Raw genomic sequence first — 16,756 nt, forward strand, 5'->3', positions numbered from 1 at the left:
TCCCAGGTCTGTGCTCTTTCCCATAGGCCATGCTGCTTTGCTTCTCTGTTGATTAGAGACATTTCCACATTCATCTACAGAAAAGAAATAAAGCTGTGTGTGTGTGTCTGTGTGTGTCTGTGTGTGTGTGTGTCTGTGCGTGCGTGCGTATAAACAGAACAGAATCTTCGGGTCTATATTTCCTCTATAAAGCACATATGACTATCCAAGGCGGATGTAAACTGTGAGTTCATTGTGGCCAGAGGTTTACTTGTATCCATGTGTTACCATGGAAACCAGACAATTAATGGAAGCATGGAGCTTTTAGTATGGTGGTCACCTGCTTTCTCTGAGAAACTTCTTGTTTTAGAAAAGCGCTTAATTTTAATGAAATAGGTGCTGGGGCTCAAAAGACTCTGTAAATTTATCTAAAATTTATAATGATTTTGAATGTGTGAAGCTTCTGATGTCCTCATCATCATCATCATTACCAAATCCTTCATTCACTCATTCAATCATATTTATTGAGTGTTTACTGTATGTAGAGCACTGTACTAAGTACTTGGGAGCATACAGTACAACAACAACAATAATGTCCAGTAAATGTGGGGCACTCATTCGGCTTCACTTGACTTGAAAGATCAGTCTTCTCATGTAGTACTCTGTGAGTGTTAAAAAGTTATTGCCATCTTAGCCATTTACTCCTCTAAAATGAAGATTTTAGTTTTATTTTCATAACTGAAATGTCAAGCCCTTTGAAGTACCAGTACTGGAGGGGCCAGGGCTGAGCTCCACAAGCCTTGGCCTAAATGACTAAATTATTCTCTGCTTTTTTCCTCTTCTAGAGGCCTGGATTTATTGTCCTTGTAGGGTTGAAGGACATTTTCTCTTGTCCTTTTATGGAGGTATGCAATCAAGTTACCCGTGAAATTCAGTAGTAGTAGATCTCAACAGAGTAAAGGTAGAAGTTCTCAGTAGAGTAGAAGCAGGGTGGCTCAGTGGAAAGAGCACGGGCTTTGGAGTCAGAGGTCATGGGTTCAAATCCCGCTCCATCAATTTATCAGCTGTGTGACTTTGGGCAAGTCACTTAACTTCTCTGCGCCTCACTTACCTCATCTGTTAAATGGGGATTAAGACTGTGAACCCCCCGTGGGACAACCTGATCACATTGTAACCTCCCCAGTGCTTTGCACATAGTAAGCGCTTAATAAATGCCATTATTATTATTATTATTATCTCGCCTGTCTTGCCACTGACTCTTAGTCCACATCCTGCCTCTGGTCTGGAATACCCTCCCTCCTCAAATCCAACAGACAATTACTTTCCCTGCCTTCAAAGCCATACTGAAGGCACATTCCCTCCAAGAGGCCTTCCCAGACTAAGTCCCACTTTTCCTCATCTCCCACTCCCTTCTGCATTGCCTGACTTTCTCCCTTTGCTCTCTCCAGCCACCCCCCCAGCCCCACAACACTTATGTACATATCCGTAATTTTATTTATTTGTACTGACGTCTGTCTCCCCCACTCTAGTCGGTAAGTCTGTTGTGGGCAGGGAATGTGACTATTGCTGCATTGTATGCTTCCTAGTCTTTAGTACAGTGCTCTACAAAACAGTAAGAGCTCAATAAATATGATTGAATGAATGAATGAATAGTAGTAGTAATGCTATGAGGTGGAGAAAGAGGAAGAGGAGGAGAAGGACTAATAGCTCTTACTGAACGCCCACTGGATACGATATACTGTTCTAAGTTCTTGGAAAGTACAAAACAAGCAAGTGACACATCCCCACCCGCAATAATAATAATAATAATAATAATAATAATAATAATAATAAAATAATGTTGGTATTTGTTAAGCACTTACTATGCGCCACGCACTGTTCTAAGCGCTGGGGTAGATACAAGGTAATCAGGTTGTCCCACGTGAGGCTTACAGTCTTTATCCCCATTTTACAGATGAGGGAACTGAGGCCCAGAGAAGTTAAGTGACTTGCCCAAAGTCACACAGCTGACAAGTGGCGGAGCCGGGATGGGAACCCATGACCTCTGGCTCCCCAGCCCGCCCATCCTGGGGTGGCCCAACACACAGTTTACACAACACTTTGATTTGTGGCCTTGCACAGAAGCATTTAGCAGTCCTGCAGACAGTCAATGAACTCAGGGCAGGAAGAGATGTTTATCAATTGATAAGGCTTAGAAGTCCAGCTGCATGCTTATGGCGGACAGTCAAAGGGTACATAAGACCACAGAAAGATCTAGGGAGCTGAGCCTTAGGTCCAGAAGTGCTGAAACTGACTCCAGGCAAATGAAACCCAAGGTCTGCTTGAGAATGATAATAATAATAATTATGGCATTCATTAAGCGCTTACTATGTGCCAGGCTCTGTACTTAGCATTAGGGTGGATACAAGCAAATCAGGTCGGACAGAGTCCCTCTCCCACATGGGGCTCACAGGCTTAATTCCCATTTTACAGAGGAGGTAACTGAGGCACGGGGCGGGTTAAGTGACTTGCCCAAGGCCACACAGCAGACATGTGGCAGAACCGGGATTAGAACCCATGACCTTCTGACTCCCAGTCTGGGGCTCAGTCCACTAAGCCATGGCCTGGGGCTCCCTCAAGTCAGAAGGTTGTTGCTATGGTATAATTCCTCCTTTATAGCTATCTCTTTATGACCTATTCTCCTAACTCTGTGTATATGGATTGACTGCAATTATCCAAACGAATCCCTCTTGCATCCCTGTAGCCGTAGTATTATAAAGTCAAATGCTTGCTTAACCATATTGTGTGTATTATGATCTTTATGTCTCATTCTCACACGTACTCTACTTCAGAATCCAATTAACCCAGGGTTTTGTGATCCCTATTTCAAGACAACGGTCTAAAGGTAAAGGAGAGCAGGCATTTAATCCCCATTTTGTCTTGTCTTATGCTGTCGAGTCGTCTCCAACCCATAGCGACTCCATGGACACATCTCTCCCAGAACGTCCCACCCTCTATCTGCAGTCGTTCTGGTAAGTTTATCCATAGAGTTTTCTTGGTAAAATTATGGAAGTGGTTTACCACTGCCTCTTTCTGCACAGTCAACTTGAGTCTCTGCCCTCGACTCTCTCCCAGGCCGCTGTTGCCCAACACAGGTGAGTTTTGACTTGTAGCAGATTGTCTTCCACTCGCTAGCCACTGTCCAAGCTAGGAACGGAATGGACAGGCCTCTGCTTGACTCTCCCTCTTTTAGCCGAGACTGGTAGAGTACTGGAAACGCTCCAGGTGCCATCCTGAGATGAGAATCCCCATATTACAAATGAGGAAAAGGAGGCCCAGGGAAATGAAATGGTGGAGCTGGGAACCCAGGATTCCTGACTCCCAATCCTGCGTTCTTCCCACTAGGCTCTTTCCGCTGCTTCTGTTTCTTCGAGGGAACAATGACCTTCCGTACTAAAATAAGTGAATTTTTAAAATATATAAAGGCAAATATTGCAGTATGTTTTTCTGTTTCATCTCTGTAACATCAAAATTCAAAGTGTCTAGTGCCACTATTCTCCACTCGAATCTGTGGTTTCTTTTTTTTTGTGACCCCGACTCTCAGCTGTTGTTTTGAAAAATCTGCAAAGATTTTGTTTTCCCTATTAGAATCAAAATACCTTCAAGATGATACTCTTAATACACACTTTTAACCGGTCAAACTCTTGCTGATGATATACCTCCCAGCACCATTTCCCCATTTTTTTTTCAGTTAGAAGCTAAATGTGTCACTTGGTTTAGTATATTTGAGAGCCCTCAGGGGCCACCCTAAACTGTCTTATTGGGGTGATGTCATTTTCTAGACAATATTGCCTATTTTGTTTTTTCTTGGATTTTACTTGTCCATCTATGTCAATATTCAGATCATGCCGTACGCATTTGATGTCTTCTTCCTTATTTCTTTCCCAGCCTTTAATCTCTGGAGTAACTTTCATCCACCTTTCCCAGTCCTCCTTATCTAAGAACATTATTTCAATCTCTTCCTTGCGCTTTCCAATTTTCAGTCCCATCTGGTTTTAAATATCAGACCTTGGCCCCTCTGCTCTGGCTTCTTGAGTTTATTCTCTCTTTCTTTGCAGTTAAACAATTCCAAAACATGTCATTTTGCTGCCATCTAGGGCATACAAGGACTCAGCTTCTCTCAACTTTCTTTTGTATGTAATTACTCTCCTTATTTCCAGAAGAACTACTATCATTTTTCCACCTATAATAGGTTCAGTCCATGCAGGGTTGGATATCATTTGCATTATTTCAATGTAGAACCAAGTAAATTAAAGGAAAATATAGGATCTGCAGCCCTGGGAAATGAAGCCAAGAAAATTTCCTTAAAGATGAAAGGATAAATCATGGAATCAAAAGTCTGTGAAACTGGCTGGCAGGGAGGGTTGTAGGATTTAGAAGCGATTATTGAAACGATGGTTCTCAAATCACATTTCTCTCTCTCTCCATTCAGTCCTGCATTTCACTTTGCTTTCAGTACAACTAGCAGGGAATATCCTCTCATCAACTTAAACGTAGAATAACAATGATGGAAGCCCTTGCCTTCTAACTAACCAATTACCTCGGCACTATATTGAATTTGACTATTGAATTCTCAAAGGGCTGAGGTGGGCAAAAGCAGACTATTCCAGTGGGGATTCAGACATTTTCCCAGGGGTCTTTGAGGTGAGTTGCTTCTTTTTACATTTTTCCAGAGTGGAGTAAGAAGGGCAGAAGCACACCTGATCCATCCCTAAGGATGTCACAACGACTTCGCCAATCCTCAGAATCTCTGCCTCTGGAGGCCCTGCCTGGGAATCAGGCTCCAGAGGAATCAATCAATCAATCAGAGGTATTTATTGAACATTTACTATGTGCAGAGCACTGTTCTAAGCACTTGGGAGAGTACAAAACAGCAGAATTAGCAGATACGTTCCCTGCCCGTAAGGAACTTTCAGTTTAGGAATAATTATTGTGGTATTTGTTAAGCACTTACTGCATGCCAGGCACTGCTTTAAGCACTTGGTAGAGAACAAAACAACAGAATCAGCAGACACGTTCCCTGCCCGTAATGAGTTTACTGTCTAGGAATGGTAATTGTGGTATTTGTTGAGCACTTACTGGGGGCCAGGCACTATACTAAGCGCTGGGGTGGTTAGAAGCAAAGCAGCCTGCTTTATTAAAGTAAACCTGCTGCTACAGGTAACCCTCTCTGTCCCTTCTGAAACAGCTCAAATGCTCAAACACTAAACAAATGCTATAGTAAAATTCCTAAAAAAAAATCTGTATTTAATAGTACGCTGATTTGTGAATGAGAGTAGGGGCAATCCCATGAACCAATGACTGGCTATGCGGCTGGGAAAACGAATGGAGTGGAGTCAGCCTAGGCCTGGCCAGATTTTCCAGTTAGGAATTTTTTGTATTTGAGGCCCAGCCCCATTTGTATGTTCAGTTCCAGGCACTTGTTGGAATCAATGACAATGTGACTGGGTGTATGCTGGCATTTTCGATTTGAGGCATCTCTCCTGAAAGCTTATCTCTTCCACCACTGGGTGCTTTCTGCCATTTAGCCGTGTGGCTTAGTGGAAAGCACACGAGCTTATTGAGCGCTTACTGTGTGCAGAGCACTGTACTAAGCACTTGGGAAGTACAAGTTGGCAACATATAGAGACGGTCCCTACCCAACAGTGGGCTCACAGTCTCGAAGGGGGAGACAGATGTGTGTTCTAATCCTGGCTCTTCCAATTGTCTGTTCTGTGACCTTGGGCAAGCCATTTAACTTCTCCGTGCCTAAGTTACCTCATCTGTAAAATGAGGATTCAAACTGTGAGTCCCACAGGGGACAACCTGATTACCTTGTATTTTCCTCAGCACTTATAACAGTGCTAGGCACATAGTGAGTGCTTAACAATTACCATTATTATTATTATTATTATTTAGGTTTCCTGTCCCTCCATCATTCCCCAGTGGTAGTTCCAGGAGAATTTATTTATTTATTTATTTATTTTACTTGTACATATCTACTCTATTTTATTTTGTTAGTATGTTTGGTTTTGTTCTCTGTCTCCCCCTTTTAGACTGTGAGCCCACTGTTGGGTAGGGACTGTCTCTGTATGTTGCCATCTTGTACTTCCCAAGCACTTAGTACAGTGCTCTGCACACAGTAAGTGCTCAATAAATACGATTGATTGATTGAGAGAGAGAGAGAGAGAGAGAGAGAGAGAGAGAGAGAGTGTTTGTCTTGAAGTCAGAGGCTTTTGGATGCCTCCCAGCTGGTTTGGATTGTAACAGAGGATGCCACAACTTCAAAACGTTGGATCGAATGCTTAATTCCCTCTTTCTCTGACCTTACCTCAGTATATGTTCCAAGGTTTTCTTTGTTATTATTGATAGTCTAGAACATTGCTCAGCACATAGTAAGCGTTTAACAAATACCATCATCATCATTATTATCATAATAAGAAGAACGAGAATAATGATAGCATTGGCTAAGCCCTGGCTAAAACACTAGGTTAGCTACAGGATTACCACATGGGGCTCACAGTCCAAGAGGGAGGGAGAACTGGCATTTCATCCCCATTTTACAGATGAAGAGACTGAGGCACAGAGAAGTTAAATGAATTGTTCCCAGTCACACAGCAGGCAAGTGACAGATTCCAGGATTAGGACGTGGGTCCCCTTACTCTCAGACTTGTGTTCAGGCACTTGTGTTCAGGCGGGACAGGCGAGAATCAATCAATCAATCGTATTTATTGGGCGCTTACTGTGTGCAGAGCACTGTACTAAGCGCTTGGGAAGTACAAGTTGGCAACATATAGAGACAGTCCCTACCCAACAGTGGGCTCACAGTCTAAGAGAACAAGGCCCCGCGAGGAGGTGAGCGGCGGCAGAGGAGCGGAGTGTGTGGGTTGGGCTGGAGAAGGAGAGATGGGAGGTGAGGTAGGAGGGGGTGAGGTGATGGAGAGCTTTGAAGCCAATAGTGAGGAGTTTTTGCTTGATATGGAGGTTGACAGGCAACCACTGGAGATTTTTGAGGAGGGGGGTGACATTCATTCATTTATTCATTCAATCATATTTATTGAGAGCTTACTGCCCAGAGTGTTTCCGTAGGAAGATAATCCGGGCAGCAGAGTGAAGTATGGACTGAAGTGGGGAGAGACAGGAGGATGGGAGACCAGGGAGGATCCTGATGCAGTAATCCTGTCGGGATAGGATGAGAGATTGTGCCAACAAGGTCGCGGTTTAGATGGAGATGACAGGGTGGATCTTGGCGATGTTGAGAAAGTGAGACCGGCAGGTTTTGGCGACAGGTTGGCTATGTGGGGTGAATGACAGAGCGGAGTCAAGTACGACACCAAGGTTGCGGGCTTGTGAGACGGGAAGGTCGGTAGCGCCGTCTACAGTGACGGGAAAGTCAGGGAGAGGACGGGGTTTGGAAGGGAAGATAAGGAGCTCAGTATTGGACGTATTGAGTTTTAGATGGCGGGCAGACATCCGGTGGAGACGTCCTGAAGGTAGGAGGAGATGCGAGCATGAAGGGAGGGAGAGAGGGCAGGGGAGGAGATGTAGATTTGGGGGTCATCGGCGTAGAGATGATAGTTGAAGCCGTGGGAGGGAATAAGGTCACCAAGGGAGTGAGTGTAGAAAGAGAACAGAAGGGGAACGAGAACTGACCCTTGAGGAACCACTACAGTAAGGGGATTGGAGGGGCAGTGAGGAGCCCGCAAAGGAGACTGAGAATGAACGGTTGGAGAGATAAGAGCTTAGAACGGTGCTTAGCACATAGTAAGTGCTTAACAAATGTCATTATTATTATTGTTATTATTATAAGAGGAGAACCAGGAGAGGACGGAGTCAGTGAAAATAATGGTATTTGTTAAGTCTTACTATGTTCCAAGAACTGTTCTAAGCACTGGGGGGAGGGAATTCAAGGTGATCACGTTGTCCCACGTGGGTCTCACGATCTTATTCCCCATTTTAATCAATCAATCAATCAATCGTATTTATTGAGCGCTTACTGTGTGCAGAGCACTGTACTAAGCGCTTGGGAAGTCGAAGTTGGCAACATTTAGAGACGGTCCCTACCCAACAGTGGGCTCACAGTCTAAAAGGGGGAGACAGACAACAAAACCAAACATATTAACAAAATAAAATAAATAGAATAGATATGTACAAGTAAAATAAGTAGAGCAATAAATCTGTACAAACATATATGCATATATACAGGTGCTGTGGGGAAGGGAAGGAGGGAACATGATGGAGAGGGGGATGAGGGGGAGAGGAATATAGATGATCAGAGGCACCGTGGGGGCCGCAGGGGGTTGTTGGGTTCTCAGCATGGCTGCAGAGGAGGAGGAGGAGGAGGACGAAGAGGAGGAGGAGGAGGTCCCAGTCCTGGTCCAGGCGTTGCAGGCTGTCCCCCTCAAGCAGGGCCTAGCCCTTCCCCTTCCCCTGCTGCCAAGGAGAGAACATTACCTGTATATATGTATTTATGGTTGTATGTATTTAATACTCTATTAATTAATTTTTTTATTTGTACATATTTATTCTATTTATTTTATTTTGTTAATATGTTTTGTTTTGTTCTCTGTCTCCCCCTTCTAGACTGTGAGCCCGCTGTTGGGTAGGGACTGCCTCTATATGTTGCCGACTTGTACTTCCCAAGCGCTTAGTCCAGTGCTCTGCACACAGTAAGCGCTCAATAAAGACGATTGAATGAATGAATGAATGAATTTTACAGATGAAGTAACTGAGGCCCAGAGAAGTTAAGTGACTTGCCCAAAGTCACACAGCAGACAAGTGTCATAGCCGGATTTAGAACCCACATCCTCTGACTCCCAAGCCCGTGCTCTTTCCACTGAGCCACGCTGCTTCTCTAGAACAGCACTTAGCACATAGTAAGCGCTTAGCAGATATGATAATTAGCATTATTATTCATGATTATGCTTGGGGAAGCAGGGTGGCTCAGTGGAAAGCGCCCGGGCTTGGGAGTCAGAGGACATGGGTTCTAAACCCGACTCCGCCACTTGTCAGCTGTGTGACCTTGGGCAAGTCGCTTCATTCATTCATTCAATTGTATTTATTGAGTGCTTACTGGGTGCTGAGCACTGTACTAAGCGCTTGGAAAGTCCAATTCGGCAACAAATAGAGACAATCCCTACCCAAAGATGAGCTTCACTTCTCTGGGCCTCAGTTCCCTCATCTGTAAAATGGGGATGAAGAATGTGAGCTTGGGATAACCGGATGACCTTGTATCTCCCCCAGCACTCAGAACAGAGCTCGGCACATAGTAAGCGCTTCCCCTCCCCAACGCCCCTCCCCACAGCACTTGTGCATATTTGTACATAATTATTACAATATTTTATTAATTATGTGTATATAGCAGTAATTCTATATATCTATTTTGATGGTATTGACACTTGTCTACTTGTTTTGTTTTGTTGTCTGTCTCCCCCTTCTAGACAGTGAGCCCGTTGTTGGGTAGAACCCGTCTCTATCTTTTGCCGAATTGTACTTTCCAAGCGCTTAGTCCAGTGCTCTGCACCCAGTAAGCGCTCAATAAATACGACTGAATGAATGAATGAACAAGTATGATCATTTTGGTTAAGCAGCGTGGCTCAGTGGAAAGAGCCTGGGCTTGGGAGTCAGTAATAATAAATAAATAGAGTAATAATAAATAAATGGAGCAATAATAAATACATAGAGTAATAATAAATAAATAGAGTAATAATAAATAAATAGAGTAATAATAAATAAATGGAGCAATAATGAATAAATAGAGTAATATTAAATAAATAAATAGAGTAATAAATAAATGGAGTAAAATAAATTAATAGAGCAATAATAAATAAATAAATAAATAGAGCAATAAGAAATAGAGTAATAATAAATTAACGGAGTAATAATGAATAAATAGAGTAATAATAAATAAATAAATAGAGTAATGATAAACAAATGGAGTAAAAATAAATTAATAGAGCAATAATAAATAAATTAATAGAGCAATAATAAATAAATTAATAGAGCAATAAGAAATAGAGTAATAATAAACAGAGTAAAAATGAATAAATTAATGGAGCAATAATAAATAGAGTAATAATAAATAAATAAATAGAGTAACACTCTATTAAATAAATAGAATAACACCCTTGCTACTTTCCCCGAAGTAACAATAAAGAAATAGAGTAATAATCAATAAATAGAGCAATAATAAATAAACTAATAGAGTAATAATAGAGTAATAATCAATAAATGAACAAAGTAATAAGAAATAAATTAATGGAGTGATATAAATAAAATAGAGTAATGATAAATAAATAGAGTAATGATAAATAAATAAATAAATAAATCGAGTAATGATAAATAAATAAATCGAGCAATGATAAATAATTAGAGTAATGATAAATAAATAAATAGAGTAATAATAAATAAATGGAGTAATTATAAATAGAGTAATAATGAATAAATAGAGTAATAATAAATAAATAGCGTAATAATCAATCGAGTAATATTAAATAAATTAATAGAGTAATAATAAATAAATTGAGTAATAATCAATACACGAACAGAGCAATAATACATAAATTAATAGAGTAATATAAATAAATAAATAGAGCAATAATAAATAGAGTAATAATCAATCAATAAATAGAGTAATATTTATTTATTTATTTTACTTGTAGATATCTATTCTATTTATTTTATTTTGTTAGTATGTTTGGTTTTGTTCTCCGTCTCCCCCTTTTAGACTGTGAGCCCACTGTTGGGTAGGGACTGTCTCTAGATGGTGCCAACTTGGACTTCCCAAGCGCTCAGTCCAGTGCTCTGCACACAGTAAGCGCTCAATAAATGCGATTGATGATGATGACGATGATAATAACTAAAACATAGTAATAATGAATGAATAAGGAGTAATATTTAGAGCAATACCCAACAGTCAGCAGTCTATATGTTGCCGACTTGTACTTCCCCAGCGCTCAACCAATAGGACCGAACGAATGATGCCGGTTCCGATCGGCGGTTGTCATTCCCTCCTCCGCCGGCGGGGGAGCCCGCGCGGCAGGCTCCGCCCCCCCCACCGCTCCCCCGCCACGTGACAAGGGAGGGGGAAGCCGGGGTGGGGGGGCGCCCGCGCGCAGGCGCAGGAGGTGCAACGGGGGACTTAGTCGCTGGGGGCGGTCCCCGCCGGGACCCCGGACCATGTCCCGCAAGCAGGCGGTGAAGGTCCGGCCCGGCGGCGGCGGCGGCAAGAAGGGCGAGGCGGAGCGGAAGCGGGACGAGCGAGCGGCGCGGCGAGCGCTGGCCAAGGAGCGGCGCAACCGGCCGGACCCCCGCGCCGACCCCCGCGCCGACCCCGGGCCCGAGGACGAGTTCGTCGGCTTCGCCAACCAGCTGCAGGCCCTGGGGCTCAAGCTGCGGGAAGTGCCGGGGGACGGGTAAGACGCCCTCACCCCCCCCCCATCCCCCCGCAGCCTTGCTCCTTGCTGGACTCCCCCACGTCACGAGCATCCCCCGGGGGGGAGGGGGAGGGGGTGCAGCCCCCATCCTTGCTACTTTCCCCGAAGTCATGAGCATCCCCTAGGAGAAGGGCAGGGAGTCCCCCCCAGCTTTGCTCCTTGCTAGACTCCCCCACGTCACGAGCATCCCCCGGGGGGAAGGGGGATGGGGGTGCAGCCTCCACCGAGGTCATGAGCATCCCCTAGGAGAAGGGCAGGGAGTCCCCCCCAGCTTTGCTCCTTGCTAGACTCCCCATCGTCACGAGCATCCCCCCACTTCCCTGGGGAGGGGGTGCAGCCCTCATCCTTGCTACTTTCCCCGAGGTCATGAGCATCCGCTAGGAGAAGGGCAGGGAGGCCCCCCCAGCTTTGCTCCTTGCTAGACTCCTCCACGTCACGAGCATCCCCGCTTCCTTGGGGAGGGGGATGAGGTGCAGCCCCCATCCTTTCTATTTTCCCCGAAGTCATGAGCATCCCCTAGGGGAAGGACAGGGAGTCCCCCCCAGCTTTGCTCCTTGCTAGACTCCTCCACGTCACGAGCACCCCCCCCTTCCCTGGGGAGGGGGACGGGGTGCAGCCCCCATCCTTGCTACTTTCCCCGAGGTCATGAGCATCCCCTAGGGGAAGGGCAGGGAGTCCCCCCCAGCTTTGCTCCTTGCTAGACTCCTCCACGTCACGAGCATCCCCCCTTCCTTGGGGAGGGGGATGAGGTGCAGCCCCACTTCTTGCTACCTTCCCCAAAGTCATGAGCATCCCCTAGGGGAAGGGCAGGGAGTCCCCCGCAGCTTTGCTCCTTGCTAGGCTCCCCCACGTCACGAGCATCCCCCGGGAAGACAGGGTCCCTGGGGAGGGGGTGCAGCCCCTACCCTTGCTACTTTCCCCGAAGTCATGAGCATCCCCTAGGGAAAGGGCAGGGAGTCACCCCCAGCTTTGCTCCTTGCTACACTCCCCCCTCATCACGAGCATCCCCCGGGAGACAGGGGTCCCTGGGGTGGGGGAGGGGGTGCAGCCCCCATCCTTGCTACTTTCCCCAAGGTCATGAGCATCCCCCGGGCCAGGGGAAGGGCAGGAAGTCAACCCCAGCTTTGGTCCTTGCTAGACTCCTCCATGTCATGAGCATCCCCCGGGAGACAGGGGTCCCTGGGGAGGGGGATGAGGTGCAGCCCCCATCCTTTCTACTTTCCCCGAGGTCACGAGCATCCCCCGGGCCAGGGGAAGGGCAGGAAGTCAACCCCAGCTTTGGTCCTTGCTAGACTCCTCCATGTCATGAGCATCCCCCGGGAGACAGGGGTCCCTGGGGAGGGGGATGAGGTGCAGCCCCCATCCTTTCTACTTTCCCCGAGGTCACGAGCATCCCCCGGGGGCCAGGGGAAGGGCAGGGAGTCACCTCCAGCCATGAGCATCCCCCAGGGAGACATTGGTCTCTGGGGAGGGGGATTGGGTGCAGCCCCCATCCTTGCTACTTTCCCCGATGTCACGAGCATCCCCCGGGGGCCAGGGGAAGGGCAGGGAGTCATCCCCAGCTTTGGTCCTGCTAGACTCCTCCACGTCATGAGCATCCCCCGCAGAGACATGGGTCCCTGGGGAGGGGGATGAGGTGCAGCCCCCAGTTTTGCCCCTTGCTACTTTCCCTGAGGTCATGAGCATCCCCCAGGGGCCAAGGGAAGAGCAGGGAGCAACCCCCAGCTTTGCTCCTTGCTGGACTCCCCCACGTCATGAGCGTCCCCCCGGGGAGACAGGGGTCCCTGGGGAGGATGGGGTATAGTCCCCAGCATTGCTCCTTGCTAGACTCCCTGATGTCACGAGCATCACCCACAGAGACAGGTGACCAGGGGGAGAATGGGGTGCAGTCCCCAGCCTTGCTCCTTGCTACTTCCCGCGAGGTCATGAGCATCCCTCTGGGGGCTGGGGGAAGGGCAGGGAGCCACCTCCAGCTCTGTTCCTTGCTAGACTCCCTGATGTCACAGGCATCCCCCAGGGAAACAGGGGACCGGGGAGAGGGTAGGATGCAGCCCCCAGCATTGCTACTTGCTAGACTCCCTGATGTCATGAGCATCCCCCGGGGAGACAGGGGTCCTTTGGGAGGATGGGGGTGCTCCTTGCTACTTTCCCCAAGGTCATGAGCATCCCTCCGGGGGCCAGGGACAGGGCAGGGAGCAACCCCCAGTTTTCTCCCTTGCTACTTTCCCCACATCATGAGCATCCCCCAGGGAGACGGGGGTGCAGCACCCAGCTTTGCTCCTTGCTAGACTTCCCAACATCATGAGCATCTTCCAGGGAGATGGGGGACCGGCGGAAGGGTGGGGTGCATCCCCCCCTCTCTGCTCCTTGCTAGACTCCCTGAGGTTACGAGCATCCCCCGGGAAGACAGGGGACCGGGGCGGGGGGGATGAGGTGCATCCCCCATCCTTGCTCCTTGCTACTATCCCTGCGGTCGCAAGCATCTCCCCGGGAGCCGGGGAAGGTCAGGGAGCAACCCCCAGCTTTGGTCCTTGCTAGACTCCCCGAGGTCACGAGCATCCCCCAGAAGATTAGGGGAGGGTGGAAGGGGTGACAGCCCCCATCTTTTCTCCTTGCTACTCTTCCCAAGGTCATGAGCTTCCCCCCGGGACACCGGGGACGAGGGGAAGGGCAGGGAGCAACCTCGATCTTTGCTCCTTGCTAGACTCCCCGAGGTCACAAGTGTTCCCCAGGGGACCAGGGGCCAGGGCAGGGGACAGCCCTGATATTTGCTTCTCGCTAAACTCCCCAAGGTCATGAGCGTCTCCTGGGACACCGGGGGCCTAGGGGAGCACGGGGAGCAGCCCTGATGTTTACTCCTCCCCCCGATTCTCTTGGCCGCGAAAACTCAATCAAGTCTTTTGCCATGGGAGCTGGCACGTGTTTTTCCAGGTGACTGGTTACCCCCTGGAGCTGGTGATCCGCTGGAGGATGGGGCATAGCTCCCCCAGCTCATTATGCCATTCCCCGCGCCTCGAGGACTCCTGCTTACTATTTGATGAGCAGGAGGGAAAGGGAGCAACCCGATCAAGGAAGCAAGTTAGAGAACAGACTCCGAATCCCTGCAAAACCCTGAGGCCCCCGGTAGAAATGGAATTTGGAGAGGAGGGTGCTTGCCTTGGCATCTTATACAACCCTTCTGCCACCCTTGAGGACCCCCTCAGAGGCTCCGGGCTGATGTGGGTGTAAGAAGATTGCAGTCTGCCTCCGTCTGAAAGATTGGCATCTCTCTGGGAAGCAGGGAGCACTGTATAGGAGGCAGGCGAGCTATGGCAGCAAGCTTCCCCGTGAAGGGGCTGGAGAAGTGCCTTCAGGACTGCCCGAGGCAGTGACCAGTGCCAGTCTGAGGGCTCTCCTTCCATCGTGTAAATGTGATCATTGAAACTGGAACCTGGTTCTTGCTCTTAGCCTGCATGAAATATTTTTAATCACCATTTTTTGAGCCACCCACTGGATAAGTGGATGGGCTAGGAAACATTCCCATATTCAAGCAGAAGCAGCGTGGCCTCAGAGGAAAGAGCACAGATCAGAGAGTTAGGAGACCTCGGTTCTAATCCCGCTTCCACCAATTGCCTGCTGTGTGACCTTGGGGGCAAGTCACTTGTCTTTTTGGTGCCTCAGTTGCCTCAATCTGTAAAATGGGGATTGAATACCTGTTCTCCCTCCTATTTAGACTGTCAGGGACTGTTCCATCTGATTGACTTTTATCTGTCCCAGCGCTTAGAACAGTGCGTGACGCATAGTAAGCGCTTCATGGATACCATAAAAAGACTCCTTAAAATCCCTTTGAATCATTTTCCCCTTTGAATGAAGGAGGCCTCTGCAGATGAAATGACTTGCTCAAAGACCTATTTAGGGGTTGTGGCACTAGAAGCACTTAGGAAATTGGTACCTAGGGATGTTAGCCTGCGTCTCCTTACAAAGTCATTATGTTGCATCGTGATAAAATTCAGCACAATTTCATCCTGGAAACAATTTTACGGGTTTATAATGCAAGCGCTATGTGCCACTGTCTGTATTTAGTAGGATGGTTGGGGGTTCAGACCCAAAGAATGGGTTTGGATTTAGGCCCAGGAAAACAAATCAGCTTTCACATTCTCTTTAAATTAATGATAGATGGAAAAGTTAGAATGGGGGTTAGGCAGAATTAGTGTTTTCGAACAACGCCCAATTAAACATTATCAGGTGCAGTTCACCAGCATTTTGTTAATCTGTAGGGTTTTATGCAGTTGTCTATGTTCTCTTTCCCGACTCGCTATAAATCTGGAGTTTCGGATATGGAAATCTCCGTAGTTCCTTCATTTCTCAATAATGCGTGTTGCACATTTGGCCCTTAAATCAGGAGAGCTTTCTGCCAAAACTGGCAAGGCGTTCTCTGGCCTTTCGTCATTAGCATTTTGAATATCACAAAAAACAACATTCCAGGTGGAAAATTAGCTGTTCGGCATGGCTTTTTTCCTGCTTCACTTCAAAATGGCTTGATTCCACCCACCCCCACCACTCCCTAGTTCTAATAAAACCAGACTGTGTTCCTATCTCTCGTTTCAGTTGGTTTGGAATTGATCCTTTGTGACAGTGATAAAATTTCAAAATATTGAGCACTTTGAGAGACCTGAAAACTAGGGGGAAGTTTATTGCCTTCCAGGTTTAGAAAATACGGTACCTGCGCTCTGTGTTGCATGTGACAAGAATGATACAAGCATTATTGTTCCTAGATTGAGAGGCAGAGCGCTAAGAGAAAAACATGAGGAGCCGTATGGCCTTGTGTAAAAGCACAGGCTTAGGAGCCAGAGGACCAGCGATCTAATTCTGGCTCCACCACATGCCCCCTGTGCAGCCATGAGCAAGTCGCTTAACTTCTCTGTGCCTCAGTTACCGCACTGTAAAATGGGGATTCAGTACCTGTTCCCCCTCCTACTTGGATTGTGAACGCTGTGTGGGACCTGATTTATCTTGTATCTTTCCCAGCACTTAGAACGGTGCTTGACATATAGTAAATGCTTAACACATACCATTATTAGTATTATTATTATTTGGTGTTGTTGCATAATGTAGTGGATATGGAAGTTTTCCTTTGTACAGGTTTCCCCTGTGTGGATTCAAATAAGATGTAGAGAGTTCTGACTCCTAGGTTATCAATGAGAATTCAGCTTGTGTCGAGAGCTTAACAACTTCTCTGTGCCTCAGATACCGCACCTGAAAATGGGGATTCAGTACCTGTTCCCCCTTCTACTTGAATTGTAAATACTTTGTGGGACCTGATTTATCATGTATCTTTCCCAGCA

The 16,756-nt window shown here is 46.9% G+C and overlaps 1 protein-coding gene and 1 non-coding gene across 4 annotated transcripts in view; one reads left to right on the forward strand and one right to left on the reverse strand.

Moving 5' to 3' along the window:
* Positions 1–3,123: 3,123 nt before the first annotated feature.
* Positions 3,124–3,261, reverse strand: LOC119929131. Its single transcript, XR_005451270.1, has one exon. It is a non-coding gene; the product is annotated as a small nucleolar RNA SNORA7 (small nucleolar RNA).
* Positions 3,262–11,145: 7,884 nt separating this feature from the next.
* OTUD3 (OTU deubiquitinase 3) overlaps positions 11,146–16,756 on the forward strand; it is a 31,470-nt gene continuing 25,859 nt past the window's right edge. For all 3 annotated transcript variants that reach the window (XR_005451064.1, XM_038746395.1, XM_038746396.1), the window contains exon 1: positions 11,146–11,411. Coding sequence is in view for 2 of the 3 variants with exons in the window: in XM_038746395.1 (XP_038602323.1) it covers positions 11,176–11,411 (236 nt within the window). In the remaining variant the exon portion in view is untranslated. The remainder of the gene's footprint in view (positions 11,412–16,756) is intronic.

This window comes from Tachyglossus aculeatus, chromosome 5 (assembly GCF_015852505.1).
Source record: "Tachyglossus aculeatus isolate mTacAcu1 chromosome 5, mTacAcu1.pri, whole genome shotgun sequence".
Taxonomy (NCBI): domain Eukaryota; kingdom Metazoa; phylum Chordata; class Mammalia; order Monotremata; family Tachyglossidae; genus Tachyglossus; species Tachyglossus aculeatus.